The sequence below is a fragment of the Melospiza georgiana genome, chromosome 21, assembly GCF_028018845.1.
Source record: "Melospiza georgiana isolate bMelGeo1 chromosome 21, bMelGeo1.pri, whole genome shotgun sequence".
NCBI lineage: Eukaryota > Metazoa > Chordata > Aves > Passeriformes > Passerellidae > Melospiza > Melospiza georgiana.
This window is the reverse complement of record NC_080450.1, coordinates 6067509-6085527: the sequence shown is the minus strand read 5'-3', so window position 1 is coordinate 6085527 and position 18019 is coordinate 6067509. Positions and strand designations below refer to the sequence as shown.

Here is an 18019-nt window from a genome sequence, read left to right as displayed (position 1 = left end):
GGGGAAAAGTGGTGCTGGGGGCTGTAGAGCTCAATGGAACCTCCTAAACCATGAGCGTCAGGTGGGGTGTCAGGTAGGGTCCTCCACAGTCATAGCATGGGTTCCTGAGAATGGAGCTTGTGCGAGGGTTGTCTCGGGGGGCGATTCGGGCTGTTCAGTGGAAGGGTCAGGAAGTGGTTTAGTCAAAAATGCCAGCTTTGGGAGTTGGAGATGAGGGTTTAAATCCTTTCTTCCTGAGATAGGATGGTGGGATAACTCCTAAAAAGGGATTTAGTCTTCAATCTTTGGCTTACAAGACCAATGTTTTTATAAATTATTAGAGTTAATTAGAAGAGAAGCTGTGCTTGTCCCATCCTTGGAATCTTCAAGGCCAGGGTGCAACTTTAAGGCTTGGAGCAAACTGGGATAGCAGTTCCATCAGGGTGTCCTTGCCCATGGCAGAGGGTGGAATGTGATGAACTTATACATCCCCTCCAACCCAAACCATTCTGTCATTCTGGGGTAGTTGGTGCTTCGTGGCACATCTCACACACATCTGGTCCAAGCCGTGCTCCAGCCAGGCCACCCAGAGCCCAGGGCCATGTCCAGGTGACTTTTCAGTATCCCTGCAGATGGAGACTCCTGTGCCAGCCCTTAGTCACCCTCAGGAAAGGGCTTTTCCTGCTGTTCAGAAGAGCCTCCTGTATTTGAGTGCCCTGTTACCTCAGATGAGCTGATGTTTTCCCAAAGGGATCTTCAAGAGGTTCCATCAGGGGCCCCCAGTCATTTTGCCAATCCAAAAGAATACAAGCAGCTGATTTGACTGGTTATGGCATTACTCTTATCAGCAGTCTGTGTGATTTGAGTAATGGAGACAAAGTCTGCTACTATTGCAGCAGGAAAGGAAAAAGAATGAAATGATAACAAAATCCTGTGACTGGCCAGAGTCTGATACAGCTGGGCTGTGATTGGCCATTAATTACAAACAACAACATGAGACCAATCACAGATGCACCTGTTGCATTCCACAGCAGCAGATAATCATTGTTTACATTTTGTTCCTGAGGCCTCTCAGCTTCTCAGGAGAAAAATCATACCAACAGGATTTTTCAGAAAATATCATGGCTACATCCAGGCTCGCCCAGGACCTCAGAGCCTGGTGGCCAGTCCATCCATAGTGCTTTTTGTCATAGAATTATCAAATCACAGCATGTTTTGTGTTGGAAAGGACCTCAACGCCCATCCAGTACCACCCCTGCCATGGCAGGGACACCTTCCACTGTCCCAGGGAGCTCCAAGCCCTGTCCAACCTGGCCTTGGGCACTGCCAGCCACAATTTTTCTGTGCCATGGCCTCCCCACCCTCACAGGGAGCAATTTCCTCCTAAATCAAACCTAAATCTGCCCTCCTTCAGCTCTTCCCCCCTGCTCTCCCATGGCTCCTGCTGCAGGTGATTGTGCCCATCCTGACAAACCGGAGGAACCATCAGGGCTGGCCACGAGTGGTGTCACAGGACATCATCCACCACGTGCACAGCCTGAAAAACACTGTCTTCAAGGTTGTTGGCCAGGTGAAGGGCAAGACCTTGCTGCCTCTTCCAGCCGCCTCGGAGGGAATCGAGAACATTGATCCTAAAAGTGAGAAATTGTGAGTGCCAGCCCTTGCTCTCCACTGGGTTTTCCTCTGCTGCTGCATGTGCAGCACCTTTTGTGGATCCTCCCTGTCTGACATGGAGACTCTTCTTGCTCCCTGTCCTGCGCAGCTCGTCAGGCTGCCAAGGAGGGGTATTTTGCTCTGTCTTTGGGGACTCTGCAATGATAGAAGCAGGAAAAGCTTAGGAGATGGAGGGGATGAGGGCATGCAGAGAAGCAATGAACTGCTGGGATCACTGAGGGAAAACTCCAAACTCTGCAGTCAGGCTGCTCCAAGCCCTGTCCAACCTGACCTTGGGCACTGCCAGGGATCCAGGGGCAGCCCCAGCTGCTCTGGGCACCCTGTGCTGGTGTCTCCCCACCCTCCCAGGGAAAAATTCCTTCATCATATCTAATTTAAACCTCCTCTCTTCCAGTTTCAAACCATCCCTCCTTATCTTGTCTCTAACTGCCCTTGTAAATATTCTCCCTCGTGAACTTTATTGTTTTGTGGTATTGAAACATGAATCTGGGCTGTAGCTGCAAAATCCAGCTGCCCATTGAGGTGGACCCAACTCAGCAATGCACATGCACAAGCGGAAAGTGACCCTGGTGCTCTTTCCTGCAGCTTGGAGCTGATCAATAAATCCCTTGTGCATGCCACCGAGTCAGCCATCATCGAGTGGAGCCAGCAGATCCAGAGAGTGCTGAGGAAAGAGTCCTCAGAGCCCCTCCTGCAAGGCACCAACCCCACCCCGAAGGTGGAGCTGCAGTTCTGGAGGAGCAGGTGCTGGGGATGTTTTGGGTGCAGGGGGTACTGCTGGGGATGCTTTGGGTGCAGGGAGTGCTGCTGCTGCTGGGGATGCTTTGGGTGCAGGGGGTGCTGCTGCTCTGAGCCAGGAGCAGCTGCTCCAGGTCATGTCGAGTCCTGAACCCAAAAATATTGCTAAAATCATGGTGATCTCTGAGGGTGAGGGTGGCTGGGCAGTCGGCTCAGTTTGGCTTGGCCCAGCCACAGTTCAGGGAATTTAGCTGGAAATGGTGTTTGGTTGTCTGCAGACAGCCAGGACACTGCTTTGAGCCAACTGGCCAAGGAAACAAAACAATCTCCAGCAGAATCTAATTGACAAATCACTTCAGATAAACAATCTTCTGAACACATTCCACATGTGCAAAACAGCAGGAGCAGCAAGTAGAGATAAGAATTGTTTTTCTCTTCTCTCTGTGCTTCTCTAAGAAAAAACCCCGACAGAGACAATTAGGTCTCTCTATTCAGAGAATGCGAATGGCACAATGGTGTTTCCATCACTGGGCACTCTCCATGCTGTCAGCTGGCTGCTGGGGGTGCCACAGGGGGGTCACATGAGCCAGGGAGTGGAATTTCAGCTGCCCTCTGTGCTGTGCTGGCTCAGGATGGCTGGAGACAGAGCCCTGCCCGTGCAGAGCTGTCAGCCGTGGCTGCAGGAACAGCACCTGGCTCCTTCGGGCACTGCCCTCACCTGAGCCTGGCACCAGCTCTGTCCTCCAGGGCTGGCCCCATCTCCTGCCAGCTCAGTTCAGACTGAAACATGGGCTCTTAAGCTCTAAAACTAAATGTTTCCTAAAGTGAGGCATGTTTCCTTTCTGGGTGAGACCTGTTTGCACTGCAGCCTGCGCAGAAAAGCCTCCCAGTGGCTGCAGGATTTCACCACTTCTGTCTCTCCAGACACAGCCTTGTTCTTCTTACATCCTCTCTACTTTCCTGTGCTGGAGCTCTTTGCTCATGCAGATACATCTTCTGCTTTCCAGAGGTGTGGGGGCTTCAGGAAAACTGCTTGGAAAACTTCTTGTGTGTCCTCCAAAAAACCCCGAAATCTAAAACAAACATGACCCCTCCCTCTAGATTTCTTATTCTTTAAAGGGTTTTTTTTCCTCTCATAAAAATAAGTTCAGGACTCTCTCTATTTGGGGATCTCAGTTCCAAACCCTGCTGTGCCTCTAACTTCTCAGTTCTAGACAGTCTGTGCCCTTGTGTAACTGCAGAAAATCCTGAGCTGGGGCTTTGGGGCACAGCTGGGGCTGCCCCAGCCGGGCTGGTGACGTGTCCTGTGCTGCAGGTGTGCTGACCTGGAGGGCATTCACAGACAGCTGACATCCAGGAGGGTCAGCAACATGCTGGAGGTGCTGGACAGAGTGCAGAGCATCTACGTGCCCGCCTTCCAAAGCATGCTCGGGGATGTGGAGGCAGGTGAGAGCGAGCTCTGCCAGGTGCTGATTTCTGTCCTCTGCCATAGCCTGGGGTGCCAGGGCGCTGTGCCCTCCCTGCTGCGGGACAGGGGGGCTTTGTGGGAGGGAGATGCTGATAGGGAGAGCTTCTTCCTCTTAGTCCTGAGCTTTGGGGTTATTTGCACGTGCACTTCTGAAAAGGCTGAGGCGATTGGGGTTGCTCAGTCCAGAGAAGAGAAGTCTCTGGAGTGATCTTACTCTGGTCTTCCAGTGCCCAAAGGGGCTCCAGGAGAGCTGGAGGTGGATTTTTACAAGGGTTGGCAGTGACAGGACAAAGGCAAATGGCTTCATGCTGTCAGAGGTTTGATTAGATGCTAGGAAGAAATTAGGATGAAATCCTTCCCTGGCAGGGTGGGCAGGCCCTGGCACAGGTGCCCAGAGCAGCTGTGGCTGCCCCTGGATCCCTGGCAGTGCCCAAGGCCAGGCTGGATGGGGCTGGGAGCACCTGGGACAGTGGAAGGTGTAACAGGATGTGCTTCAAGGTCCCTTCCAGCCCAAACCATTCCGTGGTTCTATGATTAGATGATGATGATGATGATGATGATTCTCTTCACGTTGGTCCACAGGTTTAGTTGCATGATGATGTCCTGGTTTTATTAAAATTCATTAATTTAATAAAAAATGAATAAATTATTAATTCTGGGGTAGTTTTTCAGGGTCCAGACACACAGCTCTTTGTGCCAGCACCACCCAGCTCCTCACCAGGACTGTGTGCTCCCCTTTGTGCTCCCAGATCCTGCAGTGTTGGGACAGTCTGTAGGTCTGTCTATGTGTCTATCTACATCTAGCTATATATATGTATCTATACATATATATGTCTATACACAAGCATATATATTTATATATATACACATTATACACAAACATATATACACAAACATATATATTTATATATGCATATATACACAAAAATAAATATTTATATATACATGTATATACAAACATATATTTATATATACATATTTATACAAGCATATATATTTATATATACATATATATATTTCTATACATATATACAAACATATATTTCTATACACATGTATATACACAAACATAGATATTTATACATACAAACATATATACACAAAAATATTTATATATACACATATATACAAACATATATTTATATATACATATTTATAAAAGCATATATATTTATATATACACAAACATATATATTTCTATACATAGATACAAACATATATATTTCTATACACACATATATACACAAACACGTATATTTCTATATGCACACATATATACATATATATATTCATATATATGTGTATATATATGTGTGTATATATACATATATATATACATATATATACACAAACACATATATTTCTATATGCACACATATATATGTATATATATTCATATATATGTGTATATATATGTGTATATATACATATATATACACATATATATACACAAACACATATATTTCTATATGCACACATATATACATATATATATTCATATATATGTGTATATATGTGTGTATATATACATATATATACACATATTTATACACATATATATGTACATATATACAAACAGATATTTATATATACAAACATATATACACAAACATATATATTTATATATGCATATATACACAAAAATAAATATTTATATATAAACATATATACAAACCTGTATTTATATATATACACATTTATACAAGCATATATATTTATATACACACAAACATATATATTTCTATACATATATGCAAACATATATATTTCTATACACACATATATACACAAACACGTATATTTCTATATGCACACATATATACAGATATATATTCATATATATGTGTGTGTGTACATATATAAATATATATGTTTGTGTATATATGTGTGTATATAAATATAGATGTTTGTATATATGTATATATAAATATATATGTTTGTTTGTATATATATACCCACTCCCGCCCTTCTCACCCCTTCTGCCCTTCCTCCCCCAGCTCTGAGGGAAGCTCAGGACATCGACCTGCACCTGACAGCCCTGCAGCAGCCCCTGGAGCGCTTGGAGGCTGCAGAGTTCAGCAAGGTGAAGCCTCTCCTGGTGCCCCTGCTGCACGTGGTGTGCTGGATCTGGGCCAGCTGCCAGCACTACAGCGTGCCCCTGAGGCTGGTGGTGCTGCTCCAGGAGATCTGCAACCTCCTCATCCAGCAGGTGTGACGTGCCTGTGGCACCCGGGCTTGACAGGGAGGGGTTTAGGGAAGATGAAACAGGAAAGCCTTATAAATATGATTGCCTGGCAAAAGGTTTTGAGAATATGGAAACTATAAGTGAGATTGAAAGGAAAGCAAGCTTTGAGATCCCTCAGTTACTGAACAACTGGGAAACAATGGTGTGGCCAGTTGTAGGTAATCCCCTTTTGATGAAATGTGGTGGTGTTTGTCCTAGGACAAGGGAAGAGATGAAAATCTTGATTCTTTGTTTTAGAAGGCTGATTTATTATTTTATTATATATATGATATTAAAAGAAAATGGTATGGTAAAACAATACTAAGAGAATAGAAGAAAAAATGTTATCAGAAAGCTAGCAAAGAATAGAAAAGAATGATAGCAAAAGCTCGTAACTCCCAGAGAGTCTGAGCCTGCTGACTCTGATTAGCTATTAATTAGAAACAACAACATGGGACTAATGAAAGATGCACCTGTTACATTCCACAGCAGCAGATAATTATTGTTTTTCTTTTCCTCTGAGGCTTCTCAGCTTCTCAGGAGAAAAATCTTAGCAAAAAGATTTTTCCGAAAATATCATGGTGACAATGAAATAACACCCTCTGCTTGCAGGCAGGTCCAAGGGTCAGAGCAGACCCTACAGCTTGGCAGAAGGGGCCCAAAGAGGAGATTTTGGGGTTTAAAATGTAACATAATATGGTGATGTTATGATTCTTGCAGGCTGTATGTAAATGCTATAGGATTTGTATATTGTACTAGATTGGTTAGTGAAAATAAGAATATTCAACACAGAAGAAGATTTATGGTATTGTAACGGGAACCTTGCTCTCTTTTACTCTCACTCTCATCCTCTGTTACTCTTTCTCTCTCTTTCCCACTCTCTTTACCACTCTCTTTACTGCAATGAGCTGTGTTTGGCAGCTCCCAGCAGGGCCCTGCACTTGGCCCTTTGCAATAAACCCAAGTTCCAAGCCCTGGCTTCAGAGATCTCTCTTCTCCATCCATCCCGACCATCCCACCTCCATTGCTCCTACAGGAATTCTCTCTTCCTTTCCCCTGTGCTTCCTTCCAAAGGGATTCTGACTGAGAGGAAGGGTCAGAGCTGTTCAGTTTGCTGTGGCAGCAAAGGGCCATCTCTGGTGTGATTTGGCTCTTCCAGGCTGTGGTGTACCTGTCCCCAGAAGATCTGCTGAAAGGAGAGGTGGAGGAGAGCCTGGGCAAGGTGCAAACAGTGTTTGACATCCTGAGTGCCTTCAAAGGGGCGCTGGAGGAGAGGAGGGCAGACCTGCAGGTGTACTATGAGCCAGGCCAGCAAGTGAGGAGCTGGGACTTCCCCTCCAGGCTGGTGTTTGCAAGGCTGGACAGCTTCCTGCAGAGGCTGCACATGGTGAAGGTGAGAGGTGCTGCAGCCATGAGCTGCCTGGCTGGCACCCTCCCTCCCTGGTGCCAGGGGATCACTCTGTGCCCTCTGGTCCCCCTGACATCAAGGCCAGGACTTGTTTGCCCAGGTCCTGCTCAGTGCATGTGTCAGGTTTGCTGCTGTGTCCTTCTGGTGGCTGTGTCAGGGCTCCCAGGGGTCCTCTGGGACTGGTGCTCCTGTTGGGACAAGGGCATGGGGGTCATGGGGCTATGCTTTGCATAGTTGGGAATAAACCAGGACAAGCTCTAAGGTTTCCTGGAGCATTCAGGGACACCCTGGAGCATCTCCTGACTTGGGCAGGGGGTCTAGGGGGGGAGCAGGGCCTGGGGAGGAGCAGGGACACATTCCAGATCCCTCACCAGGGCATCCCTTCCCACCCCAGAGTGTGCCCAGCTGTGGGGTGTCCCTGTTTGCTGTGGTTGTGAGGCAGGGCAGGGACAGGGGGTGTTGTGAGTGCCATCATCGCCCAGCATGGCTGAGGCTCTGTGAGTGCCTGTCACACAGTGTGTAGCTGTCACACAAACACTGTGCTCACCTGTGAGCTCTCCTGTGGGTACCAGCTCACTGCACCTGCTGGGCACACTGTTAGTGTTCAGGAACACATAATCAATTATAATATGCAGCTGCTTTTATTAAGAGCTCTGGATGTCAGGAGCGCACAGACCCAAACCCGACATGGGTTTCAGACTGAACATATTTTATATTGTCATTACATAACTTACATATTAATTATTAAACTGACATTGTTCTATTGTGTATATTGATTTCATCCAAGCATGGATTTCTGGTGATCCCCTCAAACCCCTAATATAGTTTCTCATGATTCTTTAAACAATAATTATATCTAATCACATCTCACAGCTATATCATTTATCATATACTGACTACACGGGTGCAGCTTCAGATGATCTAGCAAATACAAGGGCTAACATTTCCAAGGGCCAACCTTTAAATTTTTCCAGGTCCTACTAAACCTAACTTTCCTTCAAACTCCCCAAATTTTCTATTATTTTAAAATCTTTTACTATCAACAATCCCTGTTTTTGGATGGGCTGTTCCCAGCTGGGGGGTCAGATGGGCACTGCACTGGCTGCTTGTGCCTATGCAAGGCAAGGTCTGGGTTGCTTTTCTCCTTCTCTCATTCCCTGCCCTGGAACAGAAGGCTTTACTGGTTTAACCACACTGTGTAACTCTGCTCCTTCCTTCAGGAGCTGTGTTGAAAAGCACAGTGGATGGCATCTGTTTTAAAATCACTCAATTGTAGAATCACAGGGTGGTTTGGGTTGGAAGGGAAGGTTGGAAGGGACCTGAAAGATCATTGTGATCCCACCCTGAGCACCCTCAGGGTGCCCCAGGAGCAAACATGGCTCTGTGCTGTGCTAACTTGTCATGTGCTTGTGGCTGAAGCTGCGTGTGCCTCCTCTGGCTCTGCAGGGCCTCCTGAGCACAGCCCTGGACCTGGCCCAGCTGGAGAAGATTGAGTTTGGGGGCATGAGAGGGAAGGCCCTGGGCCAGCAGGTGCTGGCCATGCACGAGGAGTTCCAGGAGTGCTACCAGGTGTTCTCAGAGCGAGCCTACGACTGCCTGGACCTGGCCAACGGGGTAGGTGGGGCCCCTGTGGGGATGGCAGCAGCTCATCCTCCTCTCCAGGAGCAGCTCCCTCTGCAGCAGAGCTGGCTCCTCCTTCCAGCTCCTTCCTCCCTTTGTGGTGCTCTGATCTGTCCCTGCAGGGGACAGGGAGCTGCTGGCCTTCTCTGCAGGCACTTGGCAGTTCTTGCAGCTTCACATCTCAGAATCACACCACGAACCAGGCTGGAACAGACCTTTGAGGGCATTGAGTCCAAACTGTGCCCCAACACTCCTCATCAGTTAAACCACGGCACTGAGTGCCACATCCCTGCTCTTTTTAACATGCCACTGACTTCCCCACCTCCCTGGGCAGATGATTCCAGTGCCCAATGACTCTTCCAGTGAAGAATTTTTTCCTGATGTCTAACCTAAAGTTCCCCTAGCACAGCTGAAGTCCAGCATACCTTGCTGGTTCAGTGATTTTGAGCTGCTGTGGGTTTTTGGGGTGGTGGCATGGTCTTCAGGCCAGTTCAGGGTAATAGAGTGTGGAGACACCTCCTGTCTTGCCTCCAGCTGAACTTAGGACTTGTTGGACTGTGGGTCCATGCTGGGGGGCCTTGAGCTCAGCCATGGGATGGGACAGAAGTGTCCTTGACTGTGGAGGAGTGTTTAAATTCCTGGTGAATAAGATTATACATCCATTCAGTTTATACATCCATTCATTCTTTGCTCTGCTTTACAAGAGTGTGTTTTACTTCAGATTGTTTCTCCCCACAAACACACAATCCCATTTTAAAAGCCATGAAAGATGCTGCTTTTCATCTTCACTTGGACAGCAATTGTTAAGAGACTCAATTACCTCTGGACCTGTTAGGCAGGAGCCAAATGCAAGTGTCTCTTGCTGCTGCACAGCACAGTTGATTCTGGACGCATTTCTGTCTCTAAACTACAAATATACTGAATCTGTTCCTGGTGAATAAGGAGAGCAAACAGCTCTGGGCAGGGGGGTGACAGGGGGGTGACAGGCACCTCCCCAGTGCCCTCTCCCAGCCCAGGACCTGCTGCTGCCCTCCCCACAGGAGTTTGAGCAGGATGCCCTGGAATTCCAGCAGAAGGTGCAGGACATCGACCGGCGGCTGGGCACCGTGTTCAGCCAGGCCTTCAGCGACGCCCCGGGCATGGAGCACATCTTCAAGGTCTGTCTGTCTGTCTGTGCTTCCTCTCCCTCCCTGAGAGCCCCACTGAGAGCCCAGACAGGGCTGCAGCTGCAGGCTGTGCCCGTGGCATGGACAAGGGGACGGTGACATTGGGTTGGACTTGGGGACAGTGACATTGGGTTGGATTGGGAACGGTGACACTGGGATGGATTTGGGGACAGTGACATTTTGGGTTAGACTTTGGGACAGTGACATTGGGATGGATTGGGGGTGGTGACATGGTGACATTGGGATGGACAAGGGGACAGTGACACTGGGTTGGATGGGGTTGGGCTTGGGCAGGGATGCTCGGCCCTGTGGGTCCCTCTTGAGCCCTGGAGCTGGGAGTGTCCCTGCTCCTCATCTCTTGACACAAACAGCAGAGTTTGCTCAGTTGGGGGAAGAGAGCAGCCAGAGAAATGATTCACATCAGGATTTTGGATGGTAGGAGTGGCTCTGGTTGGCCTGGGAGCTGGAGGAAAGGCTGCTCTGAGTTCCAAGGCCAGGTTGGACAGGGCTTGGAGCACCCTGGTCTAGTGGAGGTGTCCCTGCCCATGGCAGGGTGGAATGAGCTGGCCTTTAAGGTCCCTTCCAACCCAAACCATTCTGTGATTCTCTGATTTCCTGGTGAAAACTGTTGTTAAAAGCAGGTGAACATGGTTAATATCAATTTGTTAATACATGGATTAATTTCAAGCCTGAAAATTGAGGTTTTCCAGAAATGGAGGGGCTTTGTTTACCAGTGAATCTATCCTGCAGAGAAAGTAAATGGTATTGTATGAAAAAAAATCTGAATAATTGTAAAAATTACTATAGAAAATGGTAAGTCATAACATTTATCTTTAAGTTGTTTCGGTGTTTTTTTAAATAGAAAGTTTTGAAGAATTACAATTGAAATATGGTTCACCCACGGAACAGGCCTGAGCATTTCTGTAACAAAGACATCCTTTGTGATATGGTTTAGTGGTGGGATCAGTCAAAGGTGATCTTGGAGTTCTTTTCAAACCTTAATGACTCCATGAAAGGCAGGAACTACTTGGGAAAGCAGGGGAAAAACCTTCCCTTTGACAAATGTCCATCAGGGCAGATCTCTGAGTTACTGAGGAGCTGCATCAGTGAGGAAAATCCCAGTGGGACTTTGTGCAGGAGTTTGATTTTTCCCATTCTTTCCCTGCTCCTTCCCTGCACAGCTGCTGGCCGTGTTCCAGAACCTTCTGGAGCGCCCTGGGATTGCTGCAGTTGCTGCTGACAAGGTCCCTGTCCTGCTCAGCATGTTCAGCTCTGCCCTGGACCAGGCCAGGCTCACCTACAGCAGGCACACCCAGGCAGGGCTGCAGCTCGGTGGGTGCCTGTCAGGAGGAAAATGGATTTTACAGGAAACTGCATTTAGGCTCATTTAGATGGGGGGGAGGAAATAATTTGCTTTTGCTAAGGACACCAGAACTTCCCAAATGGCAAAGGATTTCAGCTTTCCTGGTGGGAAGTGCCTGGGAATGCCCTGTTGGTGGCATTAAAGCAATGCCAATGTTCTTGTTTGAAATGTACATGTGTGATGTGTGGGTAATGGTGGAAATGGAAGGGGGAGGTTGGAATCTGGGGTTTGTTCAGCCTTTCCCAGGTTTGTTATTCCCTGGGAATGCTGGCACAGAAGGGAATAGGTAAATTTGTGTCAGGAAGACTGCTCTGGAAGCAGAGAAGTTGCAGGAGAGGCAGCACTGATGGAACCAGTGCAGGTTAACAAGGGGAATGGGGAGATTCATGGAGGGCGAGTCCAGCATTCGCTGTGACTTTGGGGAGCTCTGTTCTGTGGCTCTGAGTTGAGATGGTCACAGCCAGCTCCCAGCCAGAAATCCCTTCCTCAGTGTCCAAGGGAAGCAGAGAATTCACCTCGGTCTGGTTCCAGAACGTGCCAGGCTTCTCCTCTGATCCCTTATTGCAAATCCACAGGGGGGGTTGTAGGTCACAGACTGTGATGGTGTTCACAGGGGTCCCAGGATGAGCGAAGAGATGAGGATCTGACTCCATGTTTCAGAAGGCTGATTTATTATTTTATGATATATATTGCATTAAAACTATACTAAAAGAATAGAAGAAAGGATTTCATCAGAAGGCTAGCTAAGAAGAGAATAGGAAAGAATGATAACAAAGGCTCTGTCTCACACTCTCTCTCTGAGGCAGCTGACTGTGATTGGCCATAATTAGAAACATCCAACATGGGCCAATCAAAGACCTACCTGCTGCATTCCACAGCAGCAGATAACCAATGTTCACATTTTGTTCCTGAGGCCTCTCAGCTTCTCAGGAGGAAAATTTCTAAGGAAAGGATTTTTCATAAAAGATGTCTGCGACAGCAGACCTCCATGGGGTGACAGAGGCTGGATTTCAGGGAGGGAGCCTGGAGCCAGGGCAGCTCTGTGGGTGCTGTGGGCTTGCAGGGCTGATGGAATCTGTCCCCTGTGCCCTGCAGGGTTCCCCCCCCTGCACAAGAACGCCCCTCCCGTGGCCGGAGCGCTGGGCTGGGCGCAGGAGCTGCGCGCGCGGATCCAGCGGCCCTTGGAGCACCTGCGGCGCGTCCCAGGGCTGTGAGTGTCTGCTCCGGATGGGCTGGGACCATCTGGAAACCTCTCTCTGCGGGTTCTCTCTGTGTTGAATGCTATCCAATGGCTGTTGTCATTGTAGTGCAAGAGTTCTATTGTCATTACATTGCAAAGGTTCCATACTGCCAGTTTCGTACCGCCTTGATGTTTCTTGTAGGCATCTCCTCTAGGCACTGACTCCTCCTTGTCCTCGCAGTAGTCAACTGACTCCAGTTCCCCCTCAACCAGCCAATCCACTCTTTTATACTCTTCTTATTGTTTACAGCTCTTCTTACTCTTCTTTTATACTCTTCTTATTGTTTACAGCTGTGGCCTGTTAAATCAGGCCTGCTCCTAATCTTTGCTAATTAACCCAGCTGCAACTTTTTAGGGGGTAAGATTACTTGCTATACTACCTTTATTTACTTATATTCTATCCCCCTACAAATGGCTGCAGCTGAAGCAGTCCTTAGTGAGGAGGTGAGAATTGAAGAGGTGCCCTGGAGCCGTTCACTTCCCTGCCATCTTTTTTTTTGAAGAAGTTTTTTAATTGGGTTGGTTATTAAGTGATTGAGAGGCACTGTGGGACAGTAGATAGGCTCCTCAGCTTTTAACAGAGCCCTAGGTTGTAATTAAAATAGATATTGCAACCTTTCCCACTGTAATTCCTCCAGGACCCAGTTGGGAGCAGCCCAGCTCTTTGGTGATAACTTTCTCAGAATTAAACAAAGGAACAATCACCCAAGATCAGGAAAACAAACAGGGCTGGAATTCTCATGGTCCCTGCTGCATTTAGCATTGATTTTACCCCTCTCTGTAGAGCAGTTAAAGACAAGTCCTTCAGCAGGGTGGTGTGAGGCTCTTTCCCATGTGCAGCTTGAGGGGGAGAAAGGATTGAAAAGGAAAAATGAAGATATGTTTATATATAGATTTATATTATATATATTAACTATATAGTATGTTATTGCATATATTTTATATTTTTTCTATACATTCTATAGAAATGCATTTTATACATTTTATAAACAGTCATTCTCACAGCTGTGACCTGCATTTAGTGGAGCACAACTGTGACAGAAAACTGCCAAGGGCAAAATGTTCAAAAGTGATGTTTGGTAACATTACAGTGATTTTTCCAGCAGCCCTGGCTCCTTCTCCCATCTTAGCTGCTTCTCCCCATTTTACAGCAGGGAAACACCTGAGAGAGAGCCCAGGGGGCTGGTCTGCCTTGGGCAGGAGAGGATTTGGGGTGAAATCCAGGCAGACCATGCCTGCAGGCTGTGGGGGACCATGGGAAGGGGGAAATGCAGATTCCAGCCCCCAGGACTGAAGGTGATGAGCCCCTGTCTGTTGTGCTGCCAGGAGCTTGGACTCTGCCCGTGGAAGATTGGTGATGCAGAAATATGAAGAGATGATCCAGCTGCTCGACAGGTACAGGGGGCTCAGGAAAGCTTCCCCTCCCCTGAGCCACCTGCCAGAACATTTGGCAGCCCAGGGCCTGGCAGTGTCCCTCTCTAAGCCCAAGGGAATTCCCTGCCTGGAGAGGAGCGGGGAGCTGGCACTGAGTGCCTCAGGTTTGCTGGGATGGCTTCAAGTGAGATTCCTGCAGGGGGAACAGGGGCTCTGCAGCCCAGCAGGAGCTTCAGAAGGAGCTGCAGTGGGGTGGAGGAGCTGCCCTGGTGGAACACATGGGCTGGGAGAAGTCTCTGTTCTCTCCCTGGCTGTGTTTGCAGTGGCTGCAATGTGGATATTCCACAGCTGGAGCTGGGGGTGACTGCCCAGGACTTGGCATCTCAGTGTTTGATGTTTCACCTGGTTGCTCTGGGCTGTCCCTTGAGAGGAATCCCACTGTGACCGTGTTCACCAGGGGTCCGAGGATGAGCGAAGAGACGAGGATCTGACTCCATGTTTCAGAAGGCTGATTTATTATTTTATGATATATATTATATTAAAACTATACTAAAAGAATGGAAGAAAAGATTTCATCAGAAGGCTGGCTAAGAATAGAAAAAGAATGAATGATAACAAAGGCTTGTGATTCAGACTCTCTGTCTGAGGCAGCTGACTGTGATTGGCCATTAATTAGAAACAACCACATGAGACCAATCACAGATGCACCTGTTGCATTCCACAGCAGCAGATAACCAATGTTTACATTTTGTTCCTGAGGCCTCTCAGCTTTTCAGGAGGAAAAAATCCTAAAGAAAAGATTTTTCATAAAAGATGTCTTTGACCTGGATCCCTGCAGGGTCCTGCTCCCCATGCACACTGGAGGGAGCTGGGATGAGCAGAGCCCACCCTGGGTGCTGCAGGATGGGTGGAGAGAACCCTGTTCCCATCACCAGAGCAAGGCTGGGGGCTTCAGCAGAGCCTTGCAGAGAGGAGCTGCCCCACAGGTGGTGTGGGGTGAGCACCTCGAGGTGCTGTGTCCTGGGTGCTCAGGTGACAAGGTCATTCAGAGCAGACTTTGTCACTGGGGAGGGGCTGTCCATGCCCTGTGAGATGCCAGGAGCCCTCCTCTGCCCTCTGTGCACCCATGCCAGGGGTGCCATGGCCTCACCCAGCAGGTGAGCTCAGCTTCAGCCACCCCAGCATCCCTGGGGCTTCAGGAATCTGCCCTGCTCAGACCTTGGAAACCCCCAGCTGCTGATACATCACATCAGGCTAAATGCTTTGGAAAGTCCATCTCCAAATCTGAATTCTCTGCTAAAACTGGTACCTGAGAGAGCTGTGCCCTCCTGACTTGATGCTGCCACTGTTCTTTTGGGTGTTGGCCTTGTTGTTGAGGTGGCATAGGTGGGTTTTGAGGATTCCTTCACATTTTTCAGTCCTCAGAGTGGACTTGGCCTCCACTCAGTTACAGCTGCACCCTCTGGTCTGGTAACTGTGTGGTGCAAGTTTCTCTCTTCTGGCAGGTATCAGGAGAAGCTGTATTTGGACTGGTCCCAGACAGTGTCAGAGAAATCCCAGTACAACCTGGCCCAGCCTCTCATCCGGCGAGAGGCACAGAGCAAACTGATCCGGGTCAATTTTGATCCCCAGGTAAGAGCTGCTGCCCCTCCAGCCCCCCAGGACATGTCCCCAAGCTGTGGGGGATTCTCTGTGCTCTGTGGAGCCCCTCCCATGGGGGCAACAAGGCTCTGCCATAGATCTGCTCTGTAATACCAGCACTGAGTTTAAGCAGAGCAAATTCTGGTTGAAGGCAGTGGCTGAAGTCCCTCAGGAGCCAGAGGTGTGACAGCATGTCCACACCATACTGCTTGATACTGGTGTGGGGAGTGATGGAACATCATCTAGAGACACATATTCATGTGGTGTGTACCTGAAACCTGAGCTTCAAAGGGTGTGAAAAACCCAGGGAAGGTTTGTTTTGTGACTCCAGAAATCTTTGATGGCATCAGAGTGGGTTTGAGGCCATGGTGCTATTTTTAAATTATTTTTTTATACCAACCAGCCCAGCAAACCAAGAGAGCTGGAGCTATCTTATCTTTCACTTTAATAATGGCCAATGGCTCTTGCAGAACAGCATTGCTGGGACTTGTGATGGGGCTCAGCCTCCATCTGAGAGGGGAAGTACATGGCTGGGGACGGCTGAGAGCACCAGAGGTGATGGTGGCTTTTAGAGGAGGCTGGTGGGTGCTTAACAGAGCTGGGAAGGAATCCCGAGTCAGAGATCAACGGGAAACAGACCAAGAGCTGATCAGGCCCTTTCCAGCTTGGTGCTTTGGGAATAAACCAGCAGGACCAGAAGAAGGATTTGGAGGGAATGCCAGGAGCTGGCAGGGCTGTGCTGATCAGCAAAGGGGTTGGAGGGAGTTCCAGGAGCTGGCAGGGCTGTGCTGACCAGCAAAGGGGTTGGAGGGAGTTCCAGGAGCTGGCAGGGCTGTGCTGACCAGCAGGACCAGCAGAAGGGGCTGGAGGGAGTTCCAGGAACTGGGAGGGCTTAGCTGACCAGCAGAAACACCCTGTGATGGTCAGAAGGAGCTGACAGGGCCATGCTGACCAGCAGAAACCCCTGTGATGGTCGGAAGGAGCTGACAGGGCCATGCTGACCAGCAGGAACACCCTGTGATGGTCAGAAGGAGCTGGCAGGGCCATGCTGACCAGCAGAAACCCCTGTGATGGTCGGAAGGAGCTGACAGGGCCATGCTGACCAGCAGGAACACCCTGTGATGGTCAGAAGGAGCTGGCAGGGCCGTGCTGACCAGCAGGAACACCCTGTGACGATCAGAACAGGTTGTAGGGACTGCCAGGAGCTGTTAGGACCGTGCTGAGCCCAGCTCTGTGCCTTGCCTCCCCAGCTGGTGGCCGTGCTCAGGGAGGTGACCTACCTGAGGCGCAGCGGGGCAGGAGCCATCCCCCCGGCAGCAGCTGAGCTCCATTCCTGCAAGGAATCCCTCTGGCAGCTGGTGGCCAGCCTGGAGCTGATGGCCAACAGCTACAACAAGGTCCTGAGGTCCCTGCTGGAGGTGGAACATCCTCTGGTGCAGGGCCAGCTGCAGGACATCGACGTGAGGCTGAGAGAGGCAGAAGAAACGCTGACCTGGAAGACAGTGGGTGAGCTGGCTCTGCGTGGTGTTGGTTTTCCCAGCTTTTACTGAGATGGGGCAGCTGAGAGGTGTTCTAAAATATTTTATTGCATCATCAGTTTCAATGAATAGTGAGACAATTGTAAAACTCAACTCCATTCCATCAGAAGCCAACCAGTTTCCTGGTTACAATACTTTATAAATCTTTTTCAGCCTATTAACTTTTGGCCCCCAATGCTGCTGTTACTTCTAACACCAATCACCTCTATTTTTACCTATATTTAACACAAATCCCCTATATTCTTAACTGTATTCTTACCTATATTACCTAATTTAACACCAATGACCTATATTTTAACTATATTTAACACCAATCACCTTTATTTTTACCCCACGTCATGTTACAATGTATCTTTCACAATTCTAATTCTCTAAAATACCTGGTCCTTTTGCAAATCTACATTTTGAAACTTGTTGAAACTTTTTTCCAGTTCAATCTCTCTCTCAACAATGTCATCTCTATTCCATGGCATTATAGTATATTATAGTATAGTATATTATAGTATAGTATATTGTATATAATATATTAGTATAGTATGTAGTATATAGTATATTAGTATATTGTATATCAGTATATTAGTATATT

At 48.1% G+C, this 18019-nt stretch overlaps 1 protein-coding gene across 1 annotated transcript in view; it reads left to right on the top strand.

Annotated features, from left to right (window-relative positions):
* The first annotated feature begins 3746 nt into the window (after positions 1 to 3746).
* Positions 3747 to 18019, top strand: part of DNAH9 (dynein axonemal heavy chain 9) — a 144840-nt gene continuing 130567 nt past the window's right edge. Inside the window, exons 1-10 of the mRNA XM_058038578.1 lie at positions 3747 to 3837; positions 5857 to 6068; positions 7243 to 7476; positions 8938 to 9105; positions 10152 to 10268; positions 11459 to 11609; positions 12736 to 12850; positions 14207 to 14275; positions 15760 to 15886; positions 17146 to 17401. Of these exons, the coding sequence (XP_057894561.1) occupies positions 3762 to 3837; positions 5857 to 6068; positions 7243 to 7476; positions 8938 to 9105; positions 10152 to 10268; positions 11459 to 11609; positions 12736 to 12850; positions 14207 to 14275; positions 15760 to 15886; positions 17146 to 17401 (1525 nt within the window). The 5' untranslated portion in view covers positions 3747 to 3761. The remainder of the gene's footprint in view (positions 3838 to 5856; positions 6069 to 7242; positions 7477 to 8937; positions 9106 to 10151; positions 10269 to 11458; positions 11610 to 12735; positions 12851 to 14206; positions 14276 to 15759; positions 15887 to 17145; positions 17402 to 18019) is intronic.